This window comes from Strix uralensis, chromosome 3 (genome assembly GCF_047716275.1).
Source record: "Strix uralensis isolate ZFMK-TIS-50842 chromosome 3, bStrUra1, whole genome shotgun sequence".
In the NCBI taxonomy this organism is placed as follows: Eukaryota; Metazoa; Chordata; class Aves; order Strigiformes; family Strigidae; genus Strix; species Strix uralensis.
Genome location: NC_133974.1, coordinates 32,978,397 through 32,996,221, shown reverse-complemented (window position 1 = coordinate 32,996,221; position 17,825 = coordinate 32,978,397). Strand labels below are relative to the sequence as shown.

The 17,825-nt window shown below is 37.1% G+C and overlaps 1 protein-coding gene across 7 annotated transcripts in view; it reads right to left on the bottom strand.

Annotated features, from left to right (window-relative positions):
- ADGRB3 (adhesion G protein-coupled receptor B3) overlaps window positions 1-17,825 on the bottom strand; it is a 486,594-nt gene that overhangs the window by 41,633 nt on the left and 427,136 nt on the right. For all 7 annotated transcript variants that reach the window (XM_074861803.1, XM_074861802.1, XM_074861800.1 and 4 more), the window contains 2 exons: window positions 4,462-4,612; window positions 3,830-3,899 (listed from right to left, as the gene is read on the bottom strand). In XM_074861803.1, coding sequence (XP_074717904.1) covers window positions 3,830-3,899; window positions 4,462-4,612 — 221 coding nt within the window. The remainder of the gene's footprint in view (window positions 1-3,829; window positions 3,900-4,461; window positions 4,613-17,825) is intronic.

The following is a 17,825-nucleotide window of genomic DNA, read 5'->3' as shown; positions in this document are numbered from 1 at the left end:
GAAGACCAAGTAAATTAAATGGAAGCACATCCTAATATTAATGGTCTGTTAGGGCTGGAATTCTAACTGCAAAGAATAAAATTGTTTCCTGTTGCAATGAAGCCATGTAAAATCTGCCACGTGAACCCAACTGCATCAGTGTGCTAAATTCTGGAATGATAAATTGATGCAAATAGTTCATATCTGCTTCACCGTTAAAAAGGTAATACATGGCAGGCTAGTCTACATCCCACCTCAAAAAACAACTGCAATGATAATGTTCAATTTATTTTTGTAATATCAAAGAAAAATGCTTTCAAAATTTCCTGCAATTTATCCTGCTATTTTTCCAAAAGCTAGGTTATTTATTGTGAGAGACTGAGAACATGGGCTTCTGAGAGGGGGGAGGAATGTATTCACAGTGCACTTCCCTACCACTATGAACTTTTAAACTTAGTGAAGATGACCACTCTGTGTAACTAGGACACGCAATTAAAATTTTTATGTTTACTGGGAGATGGAAACATCAATTCATAAAAATTGTTGACGTATTGTATTTGAAACATAATTTCAGTTATCTGTGCTGAAAAAAAGGGTCAAAAAGTTTTGTGGGTGGTTTTTTTTTTGGTTTTTTTTTTTTTTTTTTCAATAAAAAGAAAACAGTTTCTACTACAAAAATCTTTAAGACCAAGGGAGAAATTTTTATTCCCTTTCCCATGCCCTCAAGTAAAAAGGCTGTACAAAAGACCAGCTTCCGTTTAGAGGCAGAGCTGGAAAAAAATGTAGAAGTTGTCCTTTTTTCTTTACACAATCTGAATTTTCAGCAATCTGATTTTCAACAATGTGTGATGTTACTATTGCAATGTATTCAATATCTTCCAGTTGATGAATCCGAAATGCATTTTTTCCATTGAAGACTTTCTGAAGACAGATTCTCAGGTGTCTTCTTATACCATAAGGCAATTTTTTACTAATTTTTCCGTCTTCTTTTTCTTTGCTCTGATAGCTTTTCTCTATGCTTTACAGTTGTTTTTATTTTGTTGCCCTGTTCTGTCTTCTTTCTCTCTGATTCCCACATAGCAGAAAGCCATATAACTTGATTAGTATTAAGAGCATCCACTGGTGGTTTTATGGGTCCATGTTATATGGTCATAAAATTCTGCTGAGTGATGAAGTATCTGTATCCTGTACATTTTGTGAGCTGTTTGATGTTCTCCAGGAGAAAGGTTCCTTCTCTTAGGAGAGCATGACTATGACGGAATTTTAATTTTTGCTGATATAATGAATTCCTGGAATTCCTACTCATTAATATATAGCACTGTATGTAAACATGAGTAGGTCACATAGATTTATTAACTGTAACATGTAGTAGTGGTGCTTTCATAGCTCTGATCATCTGAAGAGAGGTAACAACATATTTATTTTTCTCACAGAAATAGTTGGAAAAAACAATCAAGCTTTCAGACACACAAATCTTTTCCTGATATCCTGAAATATCTAAAAACTTCTCACTGTTTTTTTATTATTTTTAGGAAATCCCTTCAGCTTCTGTATCTATATCAGTACAAGTGTCTGTGTGAAATATTTTTCACATGCAGTTTTAAATGTACAGTAATATAATTATTTAAAAATTAGGACTGAAAGAAAAAGACAGAAATGAAAGACTGTTGATCACAGAACTGATTCAAGTGTGAACAATTCAAGCCACCCCCCACCAGTCATATACCGTATGAAACTGCTTCAAAGATCCTTGGGCCTTCTCCCTTTTCATCAATCTCTTCATGTGTGGGACTGTGGGACTGGAATCAATTCCTTCATTTTCACTCTTAATTTTCTCCATTTGAAACTGCCGTTTTTCAAAAATAGCACCTTACAGACCAGGAATAGTTTGCCACAGGACGCATTTCTGATGGCAGCATGCATGTAATTGATTGCAGCCAAACATAGTGTAAGCAGTTAAAAAACTTATGCAATGGCTTTAGTGATGGAGAAGGAGCAGGAGCTCTGCTTTTATACCACCCAACAGTTGTTACGGGACACAATTCTTCTAGAGTGGGACAGCACATCAGCTGGTGATGGAGGACAAATCTCCATTCCTTGCATTCCCTGTTCTCCTTATGTAATTCTGATGTCAAATACCAAGAAAATGTATTTGCAAATAAAATGGCAAAGCTGCATTATGGTTCTATTTCTCCCTTGTACACCTTCTTTTGTGCTTTTGTTCCACAGTACCGTGTCAGCTGAATTTGGATCCTGGGAGAGGAGCTGTTATATGCACAGAGACATACTCTATTTTACTTTACAGGTTGGCCTTAATGAATGATTTGTTGCTTTGTCTGAATATTTCAGTATACCCTCTTTTAAAAATGCATTCAGCCTAGGAAGGAAGCAGGAAGCAACACTAAAACCGAGTAGTCACACATTAATAATTTCAGTAGAGTAAATGCAATAGGATTGATCCTGCAAGGAACAGAGCTACATCCCCAATGATGTCTGGACATTGTAATATTGTGATTTGTAATTCTCACAGACTAAATGGTTCTCCAGTCCTGGTTCAAGGACTAAATAATGAAAAAGCCAGCAACATGAGTAGATATTAGTTAGAAAAAAATGTCAGAGGAGCGGGTCCTCAATATAATTCGCAAAAGATGGCTAACCATTGTTTCACTAATGATTGCCAGCTATAAGTGCAAGTTAAGCACTTAAGTAAGCCATTCTCCATTAAAAAAATATAAGATGCATGTTGTCACATTTTAAGCTAAAGACCTCAGAGGTTAGAGACGGTATTCAGGAGGAGATTTGGTTTTGAATCCTTATCCACCCACAGATGGAATGAGGGTTTGAAGCCTTCCCCACCATGTGCCAAGATGGTGGGACACACAGGACGGGGAGGGGGAATCCTGATCTCACTCAGTGATGATGCTAAGGACAATAATTAAATATTCATTGAAGTGAGGACTTGACCTAACTCATCCATATCTCTGATGAATGCCCTCATTACGAGGCTACAGAGTCATATTTCCTCTCCTTCTGCCCAGATGCATACTAAATTTCTTAGACAACGTGAGGAGAGCTCCCAACAGAACGACTGAAGGAAACTCACTCTTGCATATATAACGTCTCAATGGTTGGAGCACTCTGCTGGCAGGAGGGACACTCAGCACGAGCTTCTTCTTCAGCAGGAGACAACCAAAGGGCAGCCTCACTGCAGAGTGAATTTTTCAGGGTGCTAAGTATGCACTGAAACAGTCAGGTGGCTAAACAGGAACTATATTAATAAAATGTAAATGAAGTATACAGATCTCCTCCTCGCTGTCTCTCAAGTACAGCCCAGCCCAGGAAATGGGCTGGATCAGGCACTCCAGGAGAGAGGGGATGGATGGGAAAGCTATTTTGAGATTTCTGCGGGGCTTTGGCTCCAAACAGCTCAGGGGCATTAAAGCTGACGTACATGCTTGGTGGGCAGAAACCTGGGTGCCAAAGAGACTCTTGCCAGTAGTTTTAGACATGTTTAGAGGTTGGCAAATACTAGCCATTACATTTAACATTCTCTATGGTAAATGTATTTAAATGTTAGGTGTCTAAATGGACCTAACCCTCAGTGTTTCTAAAAGGCTTGCTACTTCAGAAATCTCACAAGAAATCCAGGATCCCTGGTGTTTTACTGAGCTCAGTCCAACACTGGCATATGGTTTTCTCTTTGTTCTTTTGTGGACCACGCAGTGACTCTTAGGGCAGTTCCAAGTGTGAATAGATACCTGTAGAGCCTTTAGACTATGCTATGTAGTTCCTCATGGGTATGACAGTCTTGTTAATTAAAACCATAATTTATCATTTCAGATTGACTTACTAGTGGGCTGTTCCATATCCTTTTGTCTTGGTAAAGCCTATTGATATTGCAACCACTAGTGCTGGTAAACCTGAAAAAAACCAAACCAGTAATAACCATTAGATGCTGAGTAAAAAATTGTTATTCTGCCTGGACAAAAAATGACAGAGCAAGCTAATGTAAAATGGCCAATTTTACATGGAACGAATCATTTAATGAAACACAGTGCTATTGCAGGATTTGTTTTTCTGAAGCACTGGTAGGGAGGAGAACACTGTTTTCTGCCCACGGTGTACCACTTTGATGTAGCTAAATTACTGGTACATTTGACAGGTCTTAAAGTGAACTAGGAAGAGGCTTCATGAATATTCAGTGAATGTTTTTTCTTGTTTTATTTTGATTTCTTCATACTACACTGCTGAAAATCTTCTAAAATTTTGTTAAAACACATTTATAAAAGAATGCTAAAATATACCCCAGCATAGTTTGAGCTTGAGATAAAGTAGAAAGGCTCCTAACCTAGTTTTCTTTTTAGTAATGTGATGTCTACTATCTTTCAGGTTTACTGAAGGAAATGATGATATTCTTGACATTGTCTCTGCATTAAATGTTTCATTTCAATGATTCTGAGGAAATGATTTTTACAGACTTACCCCATCCAAGGCACAGGAAACGTTTCCTTATGAGCCGTGTCCTAATTTTTCCAGTAACAGCCATATATGACTGCCACGCTTCTGTCAAAACCCAACAGAATGAAGCTAAGAAGAAGAAGTGTAAAAATGCGGTGGTTGTGGTGCAGATGCCCTGCAGGGAGCAAAGAGAAGCTCATGCTGAATACTTAGGGACACTCATTTCTCTTTTCAATTCAAAGAGTTGTCATATTCTATTATCTTGACCTTTATACTTAGCATCAACTCCCCCTTTATGATGTGGTGGCCACAAAGAGAGAGAAAAAGAAAGAGAGGTGTTGCCGGGGATTAGGCAGAAGAAGTTTTGACTGTTTTCCCAAACACTGAGTGCTGAGCAGGGTCAAAGAACACAAAATACATCATGCCACCAGATTTTTCTGTACACATTTACTTTGACCAGGGAACCATCATAAGGCCACTGTCGTAAGCAAGTTACAAAATTACTGATTACAAAATCTCACAGAGCTGAATAAGGAAAATGTGGGGATACAAATGTTCCTAATTGTCAGTTACATTTTCTTTTCCTCCACGCAGAAATATCCTACAGTAAATCTGAATTTGAGGCAATAGATTGTTTGATTTATTCGATTTTTTATTTAAATCTTATAGAACGTTAACCTATTGGAATATACTGCTGGAGATCTTTTTAGTCAGGTTTAAGTATCATAGCCTTAACAATTACCCTGGATATTGTTTTTATGGGTGTCAGTCAACTGAAAAGCAGCTTTCTTTTGTCACTGTAGCCCTTAGCTAAACTTCACATTGTAGCTTATATAAATGAGCTTCTTCACATAAATTGTGATCTACCCTCCACTGTGCTGCTTAAAAAGCCTGTTGAAGGCTACAAAATGCAGTGTCCGTTGTACCCCAGAACCAAAACCACACCAGTAAAGTTAAGAATATCCTTATCACAATTTATCTTTATCAAAATTTGAAGTGTCAAAATTATATCAAGGTAAAAAAAAATAATTCACACCCCCAATATTAACAATGCAAGATCATACTTGAGAAATGTAGATATTATTTTGATGATTATTTCTTTATGCGGCATACACATCCAATCGTTATTTAACACACATGTAAAAAAAAGGCTAGTCAATTTTTTTTTACTATAATCCCAGTTCAGCAAATTATTTAGGGAGCAAATATGCAAGTTCCTAATTATATATAGATGGTTGTATATATCGTTACTGGTAACTACAAAAATTTGTGAATAAGCTGTATATGACACCATGCATGTTTTTTAGTTGATTTTATATTTCTAATTACTTTCAGGTCCTTTTGTTTTGAATTTTCTATTGTGTTAATTTTCCCAGATTCTTATCTGAAATCAGTTGTGTTGGTTCACTCCAATAGTTATCTGAAATACATAGCTGATAGCTGATACCAGCTGATATTAGAATTAGCTGCTATCAACCTCTGAACTTTCGAAGTTATGCACTTGAAGAGTCAAAACTTAATGATTTCCTGCTATGAATTTACAGATGTGACAAACACCTTGTTTTTTAATCCTGGGTCAAATTGTCTATTTAAATCAGGGGGAAAGGGGTTCTATATAGTTATATGCAAAATAACTGTTGTTTATTTTTAAAAAGTGAGGAATGTAAACTGGAAAAAAACAGCAGAACCTGAAAATGCACTAGTCATTTCATCCTAGATTTTGCCATTAATTCCTATGTTTAGATGTCCCTAAAGTATGTGGATTCATAAAATGCATCCTGTAAAAGCCTGACTGATATACAAAAAATAAATTTAAAATGAAAATTATGCAGTGAAACACACAATAAATATAAGAGAAAATACAGAAATGTCCTTTCTTTTACTAGCTGGCTCATATGTTATGAATTCCTATTATGCAGCTTTAATTTGGTTTCCTATCAATATTTTTGTAAAAGATAGCATATTCTGTTGGAATGAGAATTTGACACTAAAATGACTTTTGCAGGATAGTACAGAAGCTTTTAGGGAGAAACTGTACAGGTAAAACATGGTATTACCCTGAAAAAAAGTGAATATATTATTTCCCTTATAAATAATGCAAATACAAACAAATTCTGATCTTTTTGGTGAAAACATTGCTAATTTATGGGTGAGTATGGACTGTAGGATTTAGTTCATAATTTATCCACTGCATTGAAAGAAAGATGATGCTAATCTGAGACAAATGTGGACATGTCTGTTGTGGTAGAAAGAACTGTGATGAAAATGTTAATGATCATGTTGATCACAAAATGAGAAGACAGAAGCAAGTTTTATTAGAAGCGATCTGTGCTTTAGCTGGAATATATGACTGCTGATTATAACTAACTCTTCTGAATGGCAGACAGGCGTCTTTAATGAACACCGATGGTAAGTCTGTATCACTGATATAACCCTGTATCTGCATCACATGCCATCAGAAAGATGCAAATCAGCCTCAAAACATCACCTAACAACCACCGTGGGATTGTGATGACAGAATCATGTGCAGACAGTGCTTGAAGTCAACTCAGTCTCCCTCCTTCCCCAGCCAGAGAAGTAGTCCTAGCAAATGAAACTCCCCTCTCCCATTTATAGCCATGGGCTCAGCATGGTTGACAAATACCTGCCTGGAAATCTGGCTTTTATGTACTTCTGTTTTCTTCCCCTTTGATAATCAAATAAACAAACAATGCTGTCCTATCACGGAAAGGACTATATCTGGGAAGTCTATTTCCAAATATGAACAAAAGTTCATTTTCACTAAAGGCTGTTATTAAATGGGGCATTGAGTATCTAGCCAGGCCATAATTTTAGCAAGCACTTTATTAGTACTTTTTTCTTTCTCACCAGGTCATGATCTGCTCCAATTTCTCCTTCTCCCTCTCCTCTTTTCCCTTGCCAAGGGGCCACCACCTCTCCTCACCTCGCTGCACATGCAGCAGCATCACTAAAACTTTGTGGCCCATCACTCACAGAAAGTCGCAGTGTGTCAACCTGTCTGCACCAAGAGATAGTGGTACTCATCTTCCCCACTGCTTGAGAAGGAGATTCTTCTTATTTATTTCTAATTCTAGTTTATTAAAATTCACTGAACTAATTACCTGTGCTGAGCATCTGTCAACTTGCCAGAAAATTAATTTTAACAGCCTAATTTATTCACTATTTCTTCAAGCTTCTGAAATTAAGTCAACTCTGCTATTCTAACCTCCTCTTCCTCCCATTGCTGTTGTTCTCAGCAGCCCATATTTAATTCTAATTACAAGTGGGGAAAGGGAGCTTTTCTGTCCTCAGAATGCACAATTTCAGGAGCTTTAATTGAGCCTCAAGTGTTTAGCTAACTTGAATATCTAAGTAAGACCATTCATCCCTTTTTAATAAACAATATACTATTGCAAGCAAGAGCTCACATCAGCTATCAAATTATTTCCTTCTTTCATTCTTGTAAGACATCCACTCCAAATAAGCACAGCTGAGAAACGTAAAAAACAGTGCAAACTTAAAGCTACTTATTCTAATGATTCATTTTAAAAATGTAATAATGATGAATAATATAGAGAACATCTATCCCTTTTTATGACCTACAAAAAATAGGTTATAAATGCAAATGCAAAATAATAATTTATCATTATTTTTGGAGCATCTAGTGGTTGTTTGTTTTTTTTAATAGAACAGTTTTTTTAATAGCAGTGTGAACAGGTCTTCCACACAAAGAAAGAGGGTTGTCTTCTTGCCCCGAAATAAGGTTATTTTTCCTTCAGCAAACTAGTTGCCCGTCTCTGGGTTCTTATAAATAGTACAAGAATCAAAGCTACTGGAAAAGGAACATAAAAATATTGTATTGGTGATAACAAAATGAATAGGGCTAAAATTCACTCAGCTGGATTATGTCATGAAGTACAAATGAAAGCTGGTAGAAAATCATTTAAATAATAAAATTTCTTGGAGATTAAAAAAAATCTTGCCCTGGATTTAGCTCTGAGGAGGTAAACCTAAGGAGATAAATTAAATGGATACTAATTTTATTCTTATGAAGTTCTGACCATGCACTGAATACACAAACAAAGAGCACTTAAAGACCACAGTAAAGAATAAATGAAACAAAGAACATCAAAACAAAAAGAATGCAAAGGACATAGTAAAGAGCAGAAGTATAATTCTATGTCAAAACTGATATATTTTATTGTCTTTTTGTGACTCTCAAGTCCTCAACTACAAACCAGTTAATCTTTTCCTTCTTTAAATTATAAATTCATAAAGGACCATACTGCTTATTATTCTTTGCTTTTTTAGTATGATTTATTTTTAAACTGATTTCTACAATACAGTACCTTCATCTCAGGAAAGCAGACACTCTCAGAATACAGGGATACAGTATACTGGTCAGAAAATACTGTATTCCAGATTAAATACCAATTTCTAGAGTAAGCTGCCATGAAATAGTAGCTGGATTTCAGAGTCTGTGGGACAAAGCAGTAAGGGCTTGCATCTCAGGAGTGTTTTTCTGAAAGGGGGACAGATTTTTAATGACAAAAAAACATGTCAAGGAAGGCTGTCTCTTCAGTTCAAACACATTTGAAACTGTCAGGATCTTAAATGCTTGAGAAATCATAGCTGTAGACTTTCAGGTTTCCCTTTCAGGATCATTAATATTACTGGCACCATAAAGCTTTGAAGGTACCATTTAATTTAAAAAATCCCATGTTCTTTTCTTTTACAGGCTTGAGTACTGCTAACACAACTTGTTGAAGCAAAGAATTCAGGAAATCTGATACCCATACTGAAAATAGCACTATAGTGGAAGGAATTGTTCTAAAATAATAAATAATATTATTTGTATTTTAAACCAACAGCTATGAAATTATTTATTTTAATTAACTTATAGACAAACTTGCAGATCTTCTAAAAATCTTCTCCAATGTCCTTAAAAGTTGAAGGCTCAAGTCGTTTAATTTCATTATACTGTGTTCTGATATCTGACATGATAACCCAAAATAATTAGCATTCAACTTCATGAGCATTTATGTGAAGAGATAGGCACAGTTAATTATTATACTGCAGGATTCTATATGTGGTATAAGACTGTGAATGGTAATCTTTACTGGGAGTTTTAGAGCAAGCTAATTTTTCAGTGAAACAACGGTGGGTTTTGAGTAGTTATGTGATCTCCCCCACAAAGATAATGAGCATTAACTAAGGACACTCAATTTTTTGTTCTTCTACTCAATCATTTTTGTTTGCCCACAACTATCAAGATGCCTTTCTAGGTTCTGATAAATAGCTTGTAATCTGGTTGCAAATGGCCCAGCTGTTTCTGTCGTTCCTTTGGTTTAGTTTACAACTACAGTCTCACAAAGGACATCTATATCAACAGCACTGCAATGCCACAGGAAAATATTTTCAGTATCAAGTTTTGATATTTTTTTTTTGCATCATGTGCAAATCACAATAGTTGCTCAACTTTGGGGCCACTACATGTGCCTAGTCTCAGGGTGCAGTAGAATTTGTTCAGCTATTTTGATTTAAGGTTTATTTGTCTGTCATACCTTGTCTTCTCTTCTGGCGTCTGTCCTCTTATCTGACAGTATAACCCCAGTGATCCTAGGCAATGCTTTAAGTGTGACTGAAAGAAAACTTATAAAGAGTAAGCTTTCTCCACATTTGCACTTTCCAGACACACTTTAAATATCTGTCTTATTTTCACCTAAAGTTTCTCTAGATGCTTTACTGACAGATTCAATTCCTGCTCCTCTTTTTCCAACGTTTACCTCAAAGGTATTTATGAAAATTACCTCTCTGTGAGTAAAGCATTCACAGCCTTTATTGACACTTATGAAGAACAGTCAGAATGTCTCCCATTTTTTCACAGGTGCAGAGTCCAGCAATAGAGATGCTGTTCGTGTCTGATCCACTAAAAGTATAGAGTCTTCTTTTTAGCTTCTGGCCTTTGCAGTTAGTTTTCTTCAAACTTCTTCTTTGATAGTTGTCACCTCTATCACTCATATCAATAACCTCTGCATTTAAATTTGATACCATATAGTTATACTTCAGCATCCCTCAGTTATGTCTATAGATAACTGCTGTTTTTTATCCAAACTAATTCCTCTGCTAGCCACTATTCTTCTCCAGTCCTTATAATGATTCTATCAATCAACTAGATGTGAAGGGATAGGCTGTTCATTTTTGGGATGAAAAAGAATTCATGAAAGTTGCACGCTGCATATGCAAACCTTCCTTGCTCTGTCATATGGCAGGATCTGTCAACACTAGTAACAGTAAAGGCATCCTTCATGCACTGGCATGTGATCCATGCTGCTAAATTGTCAGTGAATTCCTTGGCACAGTTTTGACCTGGGCCAAAAATTGCTCTCCCAGTCCAGGCCCACACACAGATTGAAGGAGAGCCTGGGCCAGGAACCCTGCCTGATGGTCAGCTTGCACACAACCATCCTTCTGCCCTGGAGGGCTCAGTTTTAATAGATGTAAGCTGTGTTGTGCTAATTTGCCTTGGGGCTACAGAAATATTTGTGGCTCGTTTTGGATGGGATAGAGGCAAGAAGTCCAGCTGGATAATTCATAATATGCTCAGCTATTACTAACATATGAGAGAGTAAAATTCATTCTGTGTTGTTTACAGCATTCTCTGGAGATTGTCAGTGCAATGCACAGGTTTGTAATGTGTTAACTCAGAATTGCTTTCTTGGTGGCATGCCTACTGTAAATTGAAAGCCAGTTGGAAGACAATTCCTCATACAGTTTCCTTATGCTCATACTCATTTTAGACTTCCTGGTTTGGATTGTTATTGCTAGGTTATATTCAAGCAAATGAGCTCAGCACAAGCAATATTATAGAATAGGTTACTCAGAGGCAATTTAATTTCTTCGACTACAAAACCTGGCAAGGGAAGCTCTTCCCTTTTTGCCTTTGTGCTGTGAACATGTATATTTTTCTGGGTAGGCAGGATATGAAGGAATGGGATCTTCTAATTGTTTACAGGATTAATTCAAAAGTTCATGGAAAGACTCCCATTGATTTAAATGGGCTTTATATTGGGTGTTGCATCTATAGAATAAAGGATGAAAGGTTCCATCAGCAGAGGCTCGTGATCTTGCTTCTTATCCTAAATATTTAAAACGTTTACAAAGTATAAGATGAATATTTCTCTGGTAAGTGAATAAGGCTTACTTCACATCATGAATTTATTCTGTTGACTTTGATGTTAAACACTTTAAACAAGATAAGTATCAACTCTGTCAGGACAAAAATAACTTAGTATTTTAACTATGTCCTCACATGAATTTGTTGTGAAGTTTATGAAGCTCAGAACAGCAGGTTTTCAGGCAGACATAAAAGGAAATAAGCCTTTTACAAGTCTGAAGCATAAAATCAATTTAAATACAAGTTTTTCAACTTCTTCCTGACCAATGAATCTCAAATTGCTATCACTGCCTTGTAAGTTCACTGTGCCAGAGAACACCCTTTCCTAGTTCTCTTCTTTTTGTTTTATTTGGTTTTTTTTTTTTTTTTTTTTTAAATCAACCCTTTTGGGTGTAAAGTGATCATGCTCAGTTCAGTCAAAAAATTAGAAATCACTGGAATGCGTTGTTAAAACAGCTTCTTGATTACTGAGCTACTGAGGAATGACAATGAAAAAATTAAATTGAAGGTGATGCTATCCTGAAAAATTAACTCTATAAAAATAGCTTTTTGAGGTTTTGCATTACCAAGTCTGAAAGGTTTCTTATTTAAAGATGGATAAAATATAGATTTGTGGATAAAATATAATTTGTTTTTTTGAATTGATGGGCAAGAAAAAAATCAACCTGGTCTCTGAAAACCATTGAAAAATTGAAGTTATTATGTTCTTGCATATCACTGAGGGTAAAAGTATTACAGAAGCAGAACTGAAGGTGCAGTGTGAACATAAGGTACTGGATTGATACCGATGAAAGTGCAATTTGGCCTGAAAAGTCTCTGTAAATGGCTGTGACTCATACAATAAAAGAGAAGGCATGCTGGCTGTCAGAGTGGTTCTACTGGGCTGTCAGAAACAATTCTCTTTACTTGGGAACTATGCAAACTAAGGTGGAGATTATGGATAAATAATAAACAAGCTTCACTGATGTTATTACACTTCGGTTTCCAGGACGGTTGTTTTTCAGGAACTGTTTTTAGACTCTGAAAATTCCATATTGGTTTAATTTTAAAATATGGAATGTGCAGTGTGCTCTCTTAAATGAAGACAAATGCTCTTGGCAGGTTTGAAGAGATATAATAATGAGACAACTGCATTAACAATGAAGCAAAAGCTGTTTGGCTATAACATACAACAGTGTGCTATATGCTTATTTCAATGTAGTACATAAAGATATGCAGATTTTTAGATCTCTCTTTGGGTTGTTGCAAGTAGAAATATTTGGCTGCATTAGCATACTAATGGCTATACCTGTTTGGAGAAGAATGAAGGATACAAGAGCCAACAGTCAATTAGAGTGATGAGCAATTCCAAAGGTCCTGAGTCTTCCTAAATTTAATTTATCTAAAAGTTCACTGTGGGGGCTGCATGAGTAGCTAGGGGCAATGAGCCAGGATTGATAATGAAGGGGTGGCTGAGCTAAGCACAAGGGTTACACATGAGTCAGCAGTGACTGCAGCTAAAAAAAAGAGTAGTTCAGAGCACAGTTGAGAGGGAGCTCCCTATGGAGTTCTGAGAAAAAGAGGAGGAGGTGTCTGGGCACTGACAAAGGCAAGGAACTGAAGAAGGTTCCTTGAAGAGATAGCATAACGTAAAAGGGTAACAGAATAGATACTGATATGTTCAAGACAGTGGAGCCTGATATGTGAGACTTCAAATTCCTATAGGAGAATCCAAGTGCAGCCAGTGAAAACTGATGTCCTGATAGAAAAATTACCAGGAAAAGTCCTGACTGAGTAGATAGAAAATAATGCCTTGGGTTTTCCCTCAGTGCTACATGGGTAAAAACTTGCTGTCAGTGAATTTTTTCTTTTAGGAAAATGTGGCTGTCACTTGAGTATCTCTACTCTTAAATCAGATCATCTGTTTGCTGTATTTTAAGTTTTGATCTCATTTGCTAACAATAAAATTGCTGTAATATGAGGGAGTTTCCAAAGCAATCAAAACGATGACTAGAATGAGAAATTTAACAACAAAGCCTGTAGTTGCCTTTCATTTAGTCTGACTATAATGATTATAATCCTGCCATATGAAAACAGTCCATCTTGTCTGGGATATTGGTGTCAGCAAATATTTGTTCTCTGCATAACTGTAAGAGTTCCATCCCTTTACACAATTGACTGGAACCATTGAAGCAATAGTTTTGCAATGCTACTACAACACTGCCACATGTCACCTACGCCTATTCTTTTTATATTTATTTTTTAATCACAGTTGTATACATGGGTCTTAAAAGTCTTTATATAAGAATAATGGTAACAGAAGAAGGATGATTTTGCCCCTAAGAGCACCCTCAGTTTCAAGCATGTCCAGTTTTCTTCAAAGGACAGTGTCTTTTAGGATTAGCAGTATGCAGACAGTGAGAAGTAGTCCCTTTTGAGAGAAGTAGTTTAAGACCAAAATAGAAATAATCCAGGAAAGGGAGATAGTATCTACATTACTGTGGTCATCCAAAATCTTCTTATACCATATAACTTCAGGTTTTTTTCAAAAATAACTGATAAAGTAGATTTTTTTACAGATACAGTATGGCTACATCCCTTTGTACTTGCAAACAAAATGGTTTAGAAAGCATTCACTCATCCTGCGGCCAGCTGGAATGATACAACAAATGTCTATATTAGTAAATTTCATTGTACTCCAAAATAAGGTGGCAACATCCAAACAGCCTGCTGTCACTGGTCCCTTGCCAGTTCCAACTGTCCCAAACTCAGGGCATTGACTGGGATAATGTTAGTTAGTGTGGGACAAAATTGTGCCAGGAGGCATGCTAATGCTTCCACAGTATGGATGACTTCATGCCAATGCTTGGGGTCATGCCCACCTATAGAGGCGTGTAGAACACTTTGGCTTTGTTCTCTTATCCAATAAAGCATGTGGTGGTTTTGAGCAAATGTGGTGGGCTGACCTCGGCCAGCAGCTAAGCACCCACCCAGTCACTTGCTCACTCCCCCCCAGCAAGATGGGGGAGAGAATTGGAAGAGAAAAAGTGAGAAAAATTTGTGGGTCGAGATAGACAGTTTAATAAGTGAAGGAAAAAAAGTGTGGACCAAGTGATGCAAAGGCAATCACTCACCACCTCCCACCAGCAGACTGTTGCCCAGCCAGTCTCCAAGCAACAGCTACCTTTGAAAGACCACCACCAGTTGTATTGCTGAGCACGTTGTCATATGGATGGGATATCCCTTTGGTCAGTTGGGGTCAGCTGTCCCAACTGTGTCCCTTCCCAATTTCTTGCCCACTCCAAGTCTACTTGCTGGCAGGGCAGTGAGAAATGGAGAAGGTCTTGATGCTATGTAAGCACTGCTCAGCAATGGCTAAAACATCAGCGTGTTAACAACACTGTTTTAGTCAGAAATACAAACCACATCACCATACAGGGTCCTGTGAAGAAAATGAACTCCATTCCAGCCAGACCCAGTAAAGAAACCTAACACTGAACCCGAGCGGAGTGTGTGTGTGTGTGTGTGTCCTCGTATGCCTATGAAGAGAGGAGACCAGCAGCTTTTGAATCAAGTACTGTTCATATACCATACAGACATACATACACAGACAGGCACTTTAAAAAAAAATAATGTAAATGCATCTGAAAGTTGTTAATGTGATACATATGTGTATGCATGTGGTTTAACAGTTTTTACTGTTTCATTTAATTGAAAGCCTGATTTTTTTTTTCAGAAATATGTACTCTTTCCCTGTAGCCTTAGAATCAGAGCACACATTGTCACACTAGAAAAGCAAGTGGAGGCAGAGAGAGGCTTAGACAGCTTATGCATTGCAAAGCAATTTTTTCAGCAGCTAGAAGACAGAGGAGATTGCTTTACGTCTCTGTATCAGAACATGTCAACCTGTGTACCTGAAAGTGAGCACAGAGTGAGGGGTGAAGAGCAGAATCTCCAATTCGGGCAACTGACAGTGCCCTAGTTCATGTACAACACAGCTGATGCAAACTTATTATACAACAGCATCATGAATCACATTAATTTCTCTTATGGTCATGATATTAATTTGTAATGCCTTTAATGCATTAACCATGAGTTGTTTCAGAGGCCATCCATCTTTCTCTTCACTTCATGTAGAGATCCATGTAATGGCGATGAAACTGACCCATCTACAGGATGAAATTTCAGCTGGAAGAAAGAAATTCCTAATAGAGGGCTCTTTTATGCAAAACATAGCTAAAAAAACTTAGGCTATAAATTTAGAGTCCCTCTAAATACAGGAGGGGGAAAACATTGAGTAATTATGGGGTTTCTAATGATATTAATGAAATCTCAGTGATTCTGCATAGAAGAAAGATTGTATAGCAGTGGATGCATGTGCACACTGAGGAAATCAAAGGAATCAGTTCCTCAGGGTACTTTGCATCTCTGTCTGACCATCAGTTCTGGTCATTGTATACCATGGTTACTGCCATGATGGGTAATTAGGTAATTTATGGAAGCTGAAAGAAAAAAGCAACAGTATCCACAACCAGAGAGGTTGTGAACACACATGTATATGGAAGATTGACTAAAAATGGGAGGGAGAACAATAGGTAAAAAAGCAAATTTCTCCATTCAGTTAATATTTTGACATTAGCTTCTACTCATTGCTTGCACAAGAAAGCAAAATATCAAGATTTTTTTTATAAAGTGTGAAGTCACTTATGCTGCTTATACCTTTGCACTATCTTCCAGTAAGGAGGAAATTCTGTGAGGTATCACATTCATACAGTTCTCAGTAGGATAAAAGGTTTGTGGTAATGACAAAATAATATTTATGACAAAGCAGTGTGGAATCTTTCACAATGATTCCTTTAGTGTGTTTATAAACATTTGTGAAGTTGTGATTATTATCGAGAAACACTGTAACAACCTGTGTGCTTTAAAGGAATAAAGAATGAAATGATTTTCTAGCGGGATCAGATGCAGCAGGATGAGTTATAACTAGTAAAAACTCCTGTATCATATTACTTCATGCTAGATTTCTTCATTAAGGAGAATAGCAGTCTTTTTATTGGTGCTGGCTTTCTTGCCTGTATTTGACTTCCTTCTGTTTCTTCTCATGAAGCCACAGAAAAGGTTTAGCTGAGTTATTCCATACTTGGGATGTAAGGTCAGGTGAATCCACTCCTGTCAACACAATCTGGAGGGAGAGCTGGGACATCAGTACTATTTGATAGCACCGATTCCTCACAGATACCATCAAGCATAAGGTTCTTCTTCCAATATATCCAAGGTTCTTCTAAATATATTCTTCCTATGGGAGTCACTATGAGGAGTCTTGTTAGGACCCCAAAGCTCTCTGCAAGGCCTCATATCTACTGTTTTCACCTTTGCTTAACTCCTAGGGAGTCTAAGAACATTAGCCTCCTGTTGGAGAAAAAAAAGGTTTCCAAATGAGGAAGGAAAAATTTTGTGGAGGAACACCGGAGAGACTGCACAGAGATTTCAGCAAGATAAACTACAGAGAAAACTAGTGCCTAGCAACATGATAGCTTTCTCCACGTGGGCTTTAGCTATGCTCTTAGATAATGCTCACCAAGGAATTTGAAGAGCTTCCATTAAAGATGCCTACAGCAATAAAAGAGTTACAGTGTCTCAAAGTTTGCTATTTCAGGGAGAAGAAGGGAACCAGGAGTCTACATGATCAGTTTGAAGAAGGTCATACCTTCATTTCTGGGCTGTGGACATATAAACAGCATCAAGAGGAAGCAGGCAGTATGCAAAGCTCCCATTATGAACACTTGTTTAAAATTTACTTTATTCTTGTATCTGTGCATTTTTCATATCAGAGAAGATGGCCTGAGATTCCCATATTTATCTGGGCTATTTAATCTTCTGCTCCACTCAGAACAGAACAGTGGCCACTGCACTTGCATAGGAAAGATATTAATGCTTCGTAAGAAGGTGATTTGTATTCCCTAACGAAGTGCATGAGAACATTGTGTGAATGAACATATATTCTACCAGAGGATGGATTTAAATAAAACTACATCTTTATTGCTTTGAGTTCGGTGTCTTGAACTGTATACGCTCTATGCTTGACTCAAACTGAAGTTTCCATGACAGAGGAGCCCCCAGTGCTCTCTCCCTCAGTGTTGGTACAGAGCCGAGCACTCTGGGACACCTGATATACATGATTGCTAATAACATAATCACTCAGGGTGATGCCTTGACAGAAGTTTAATTC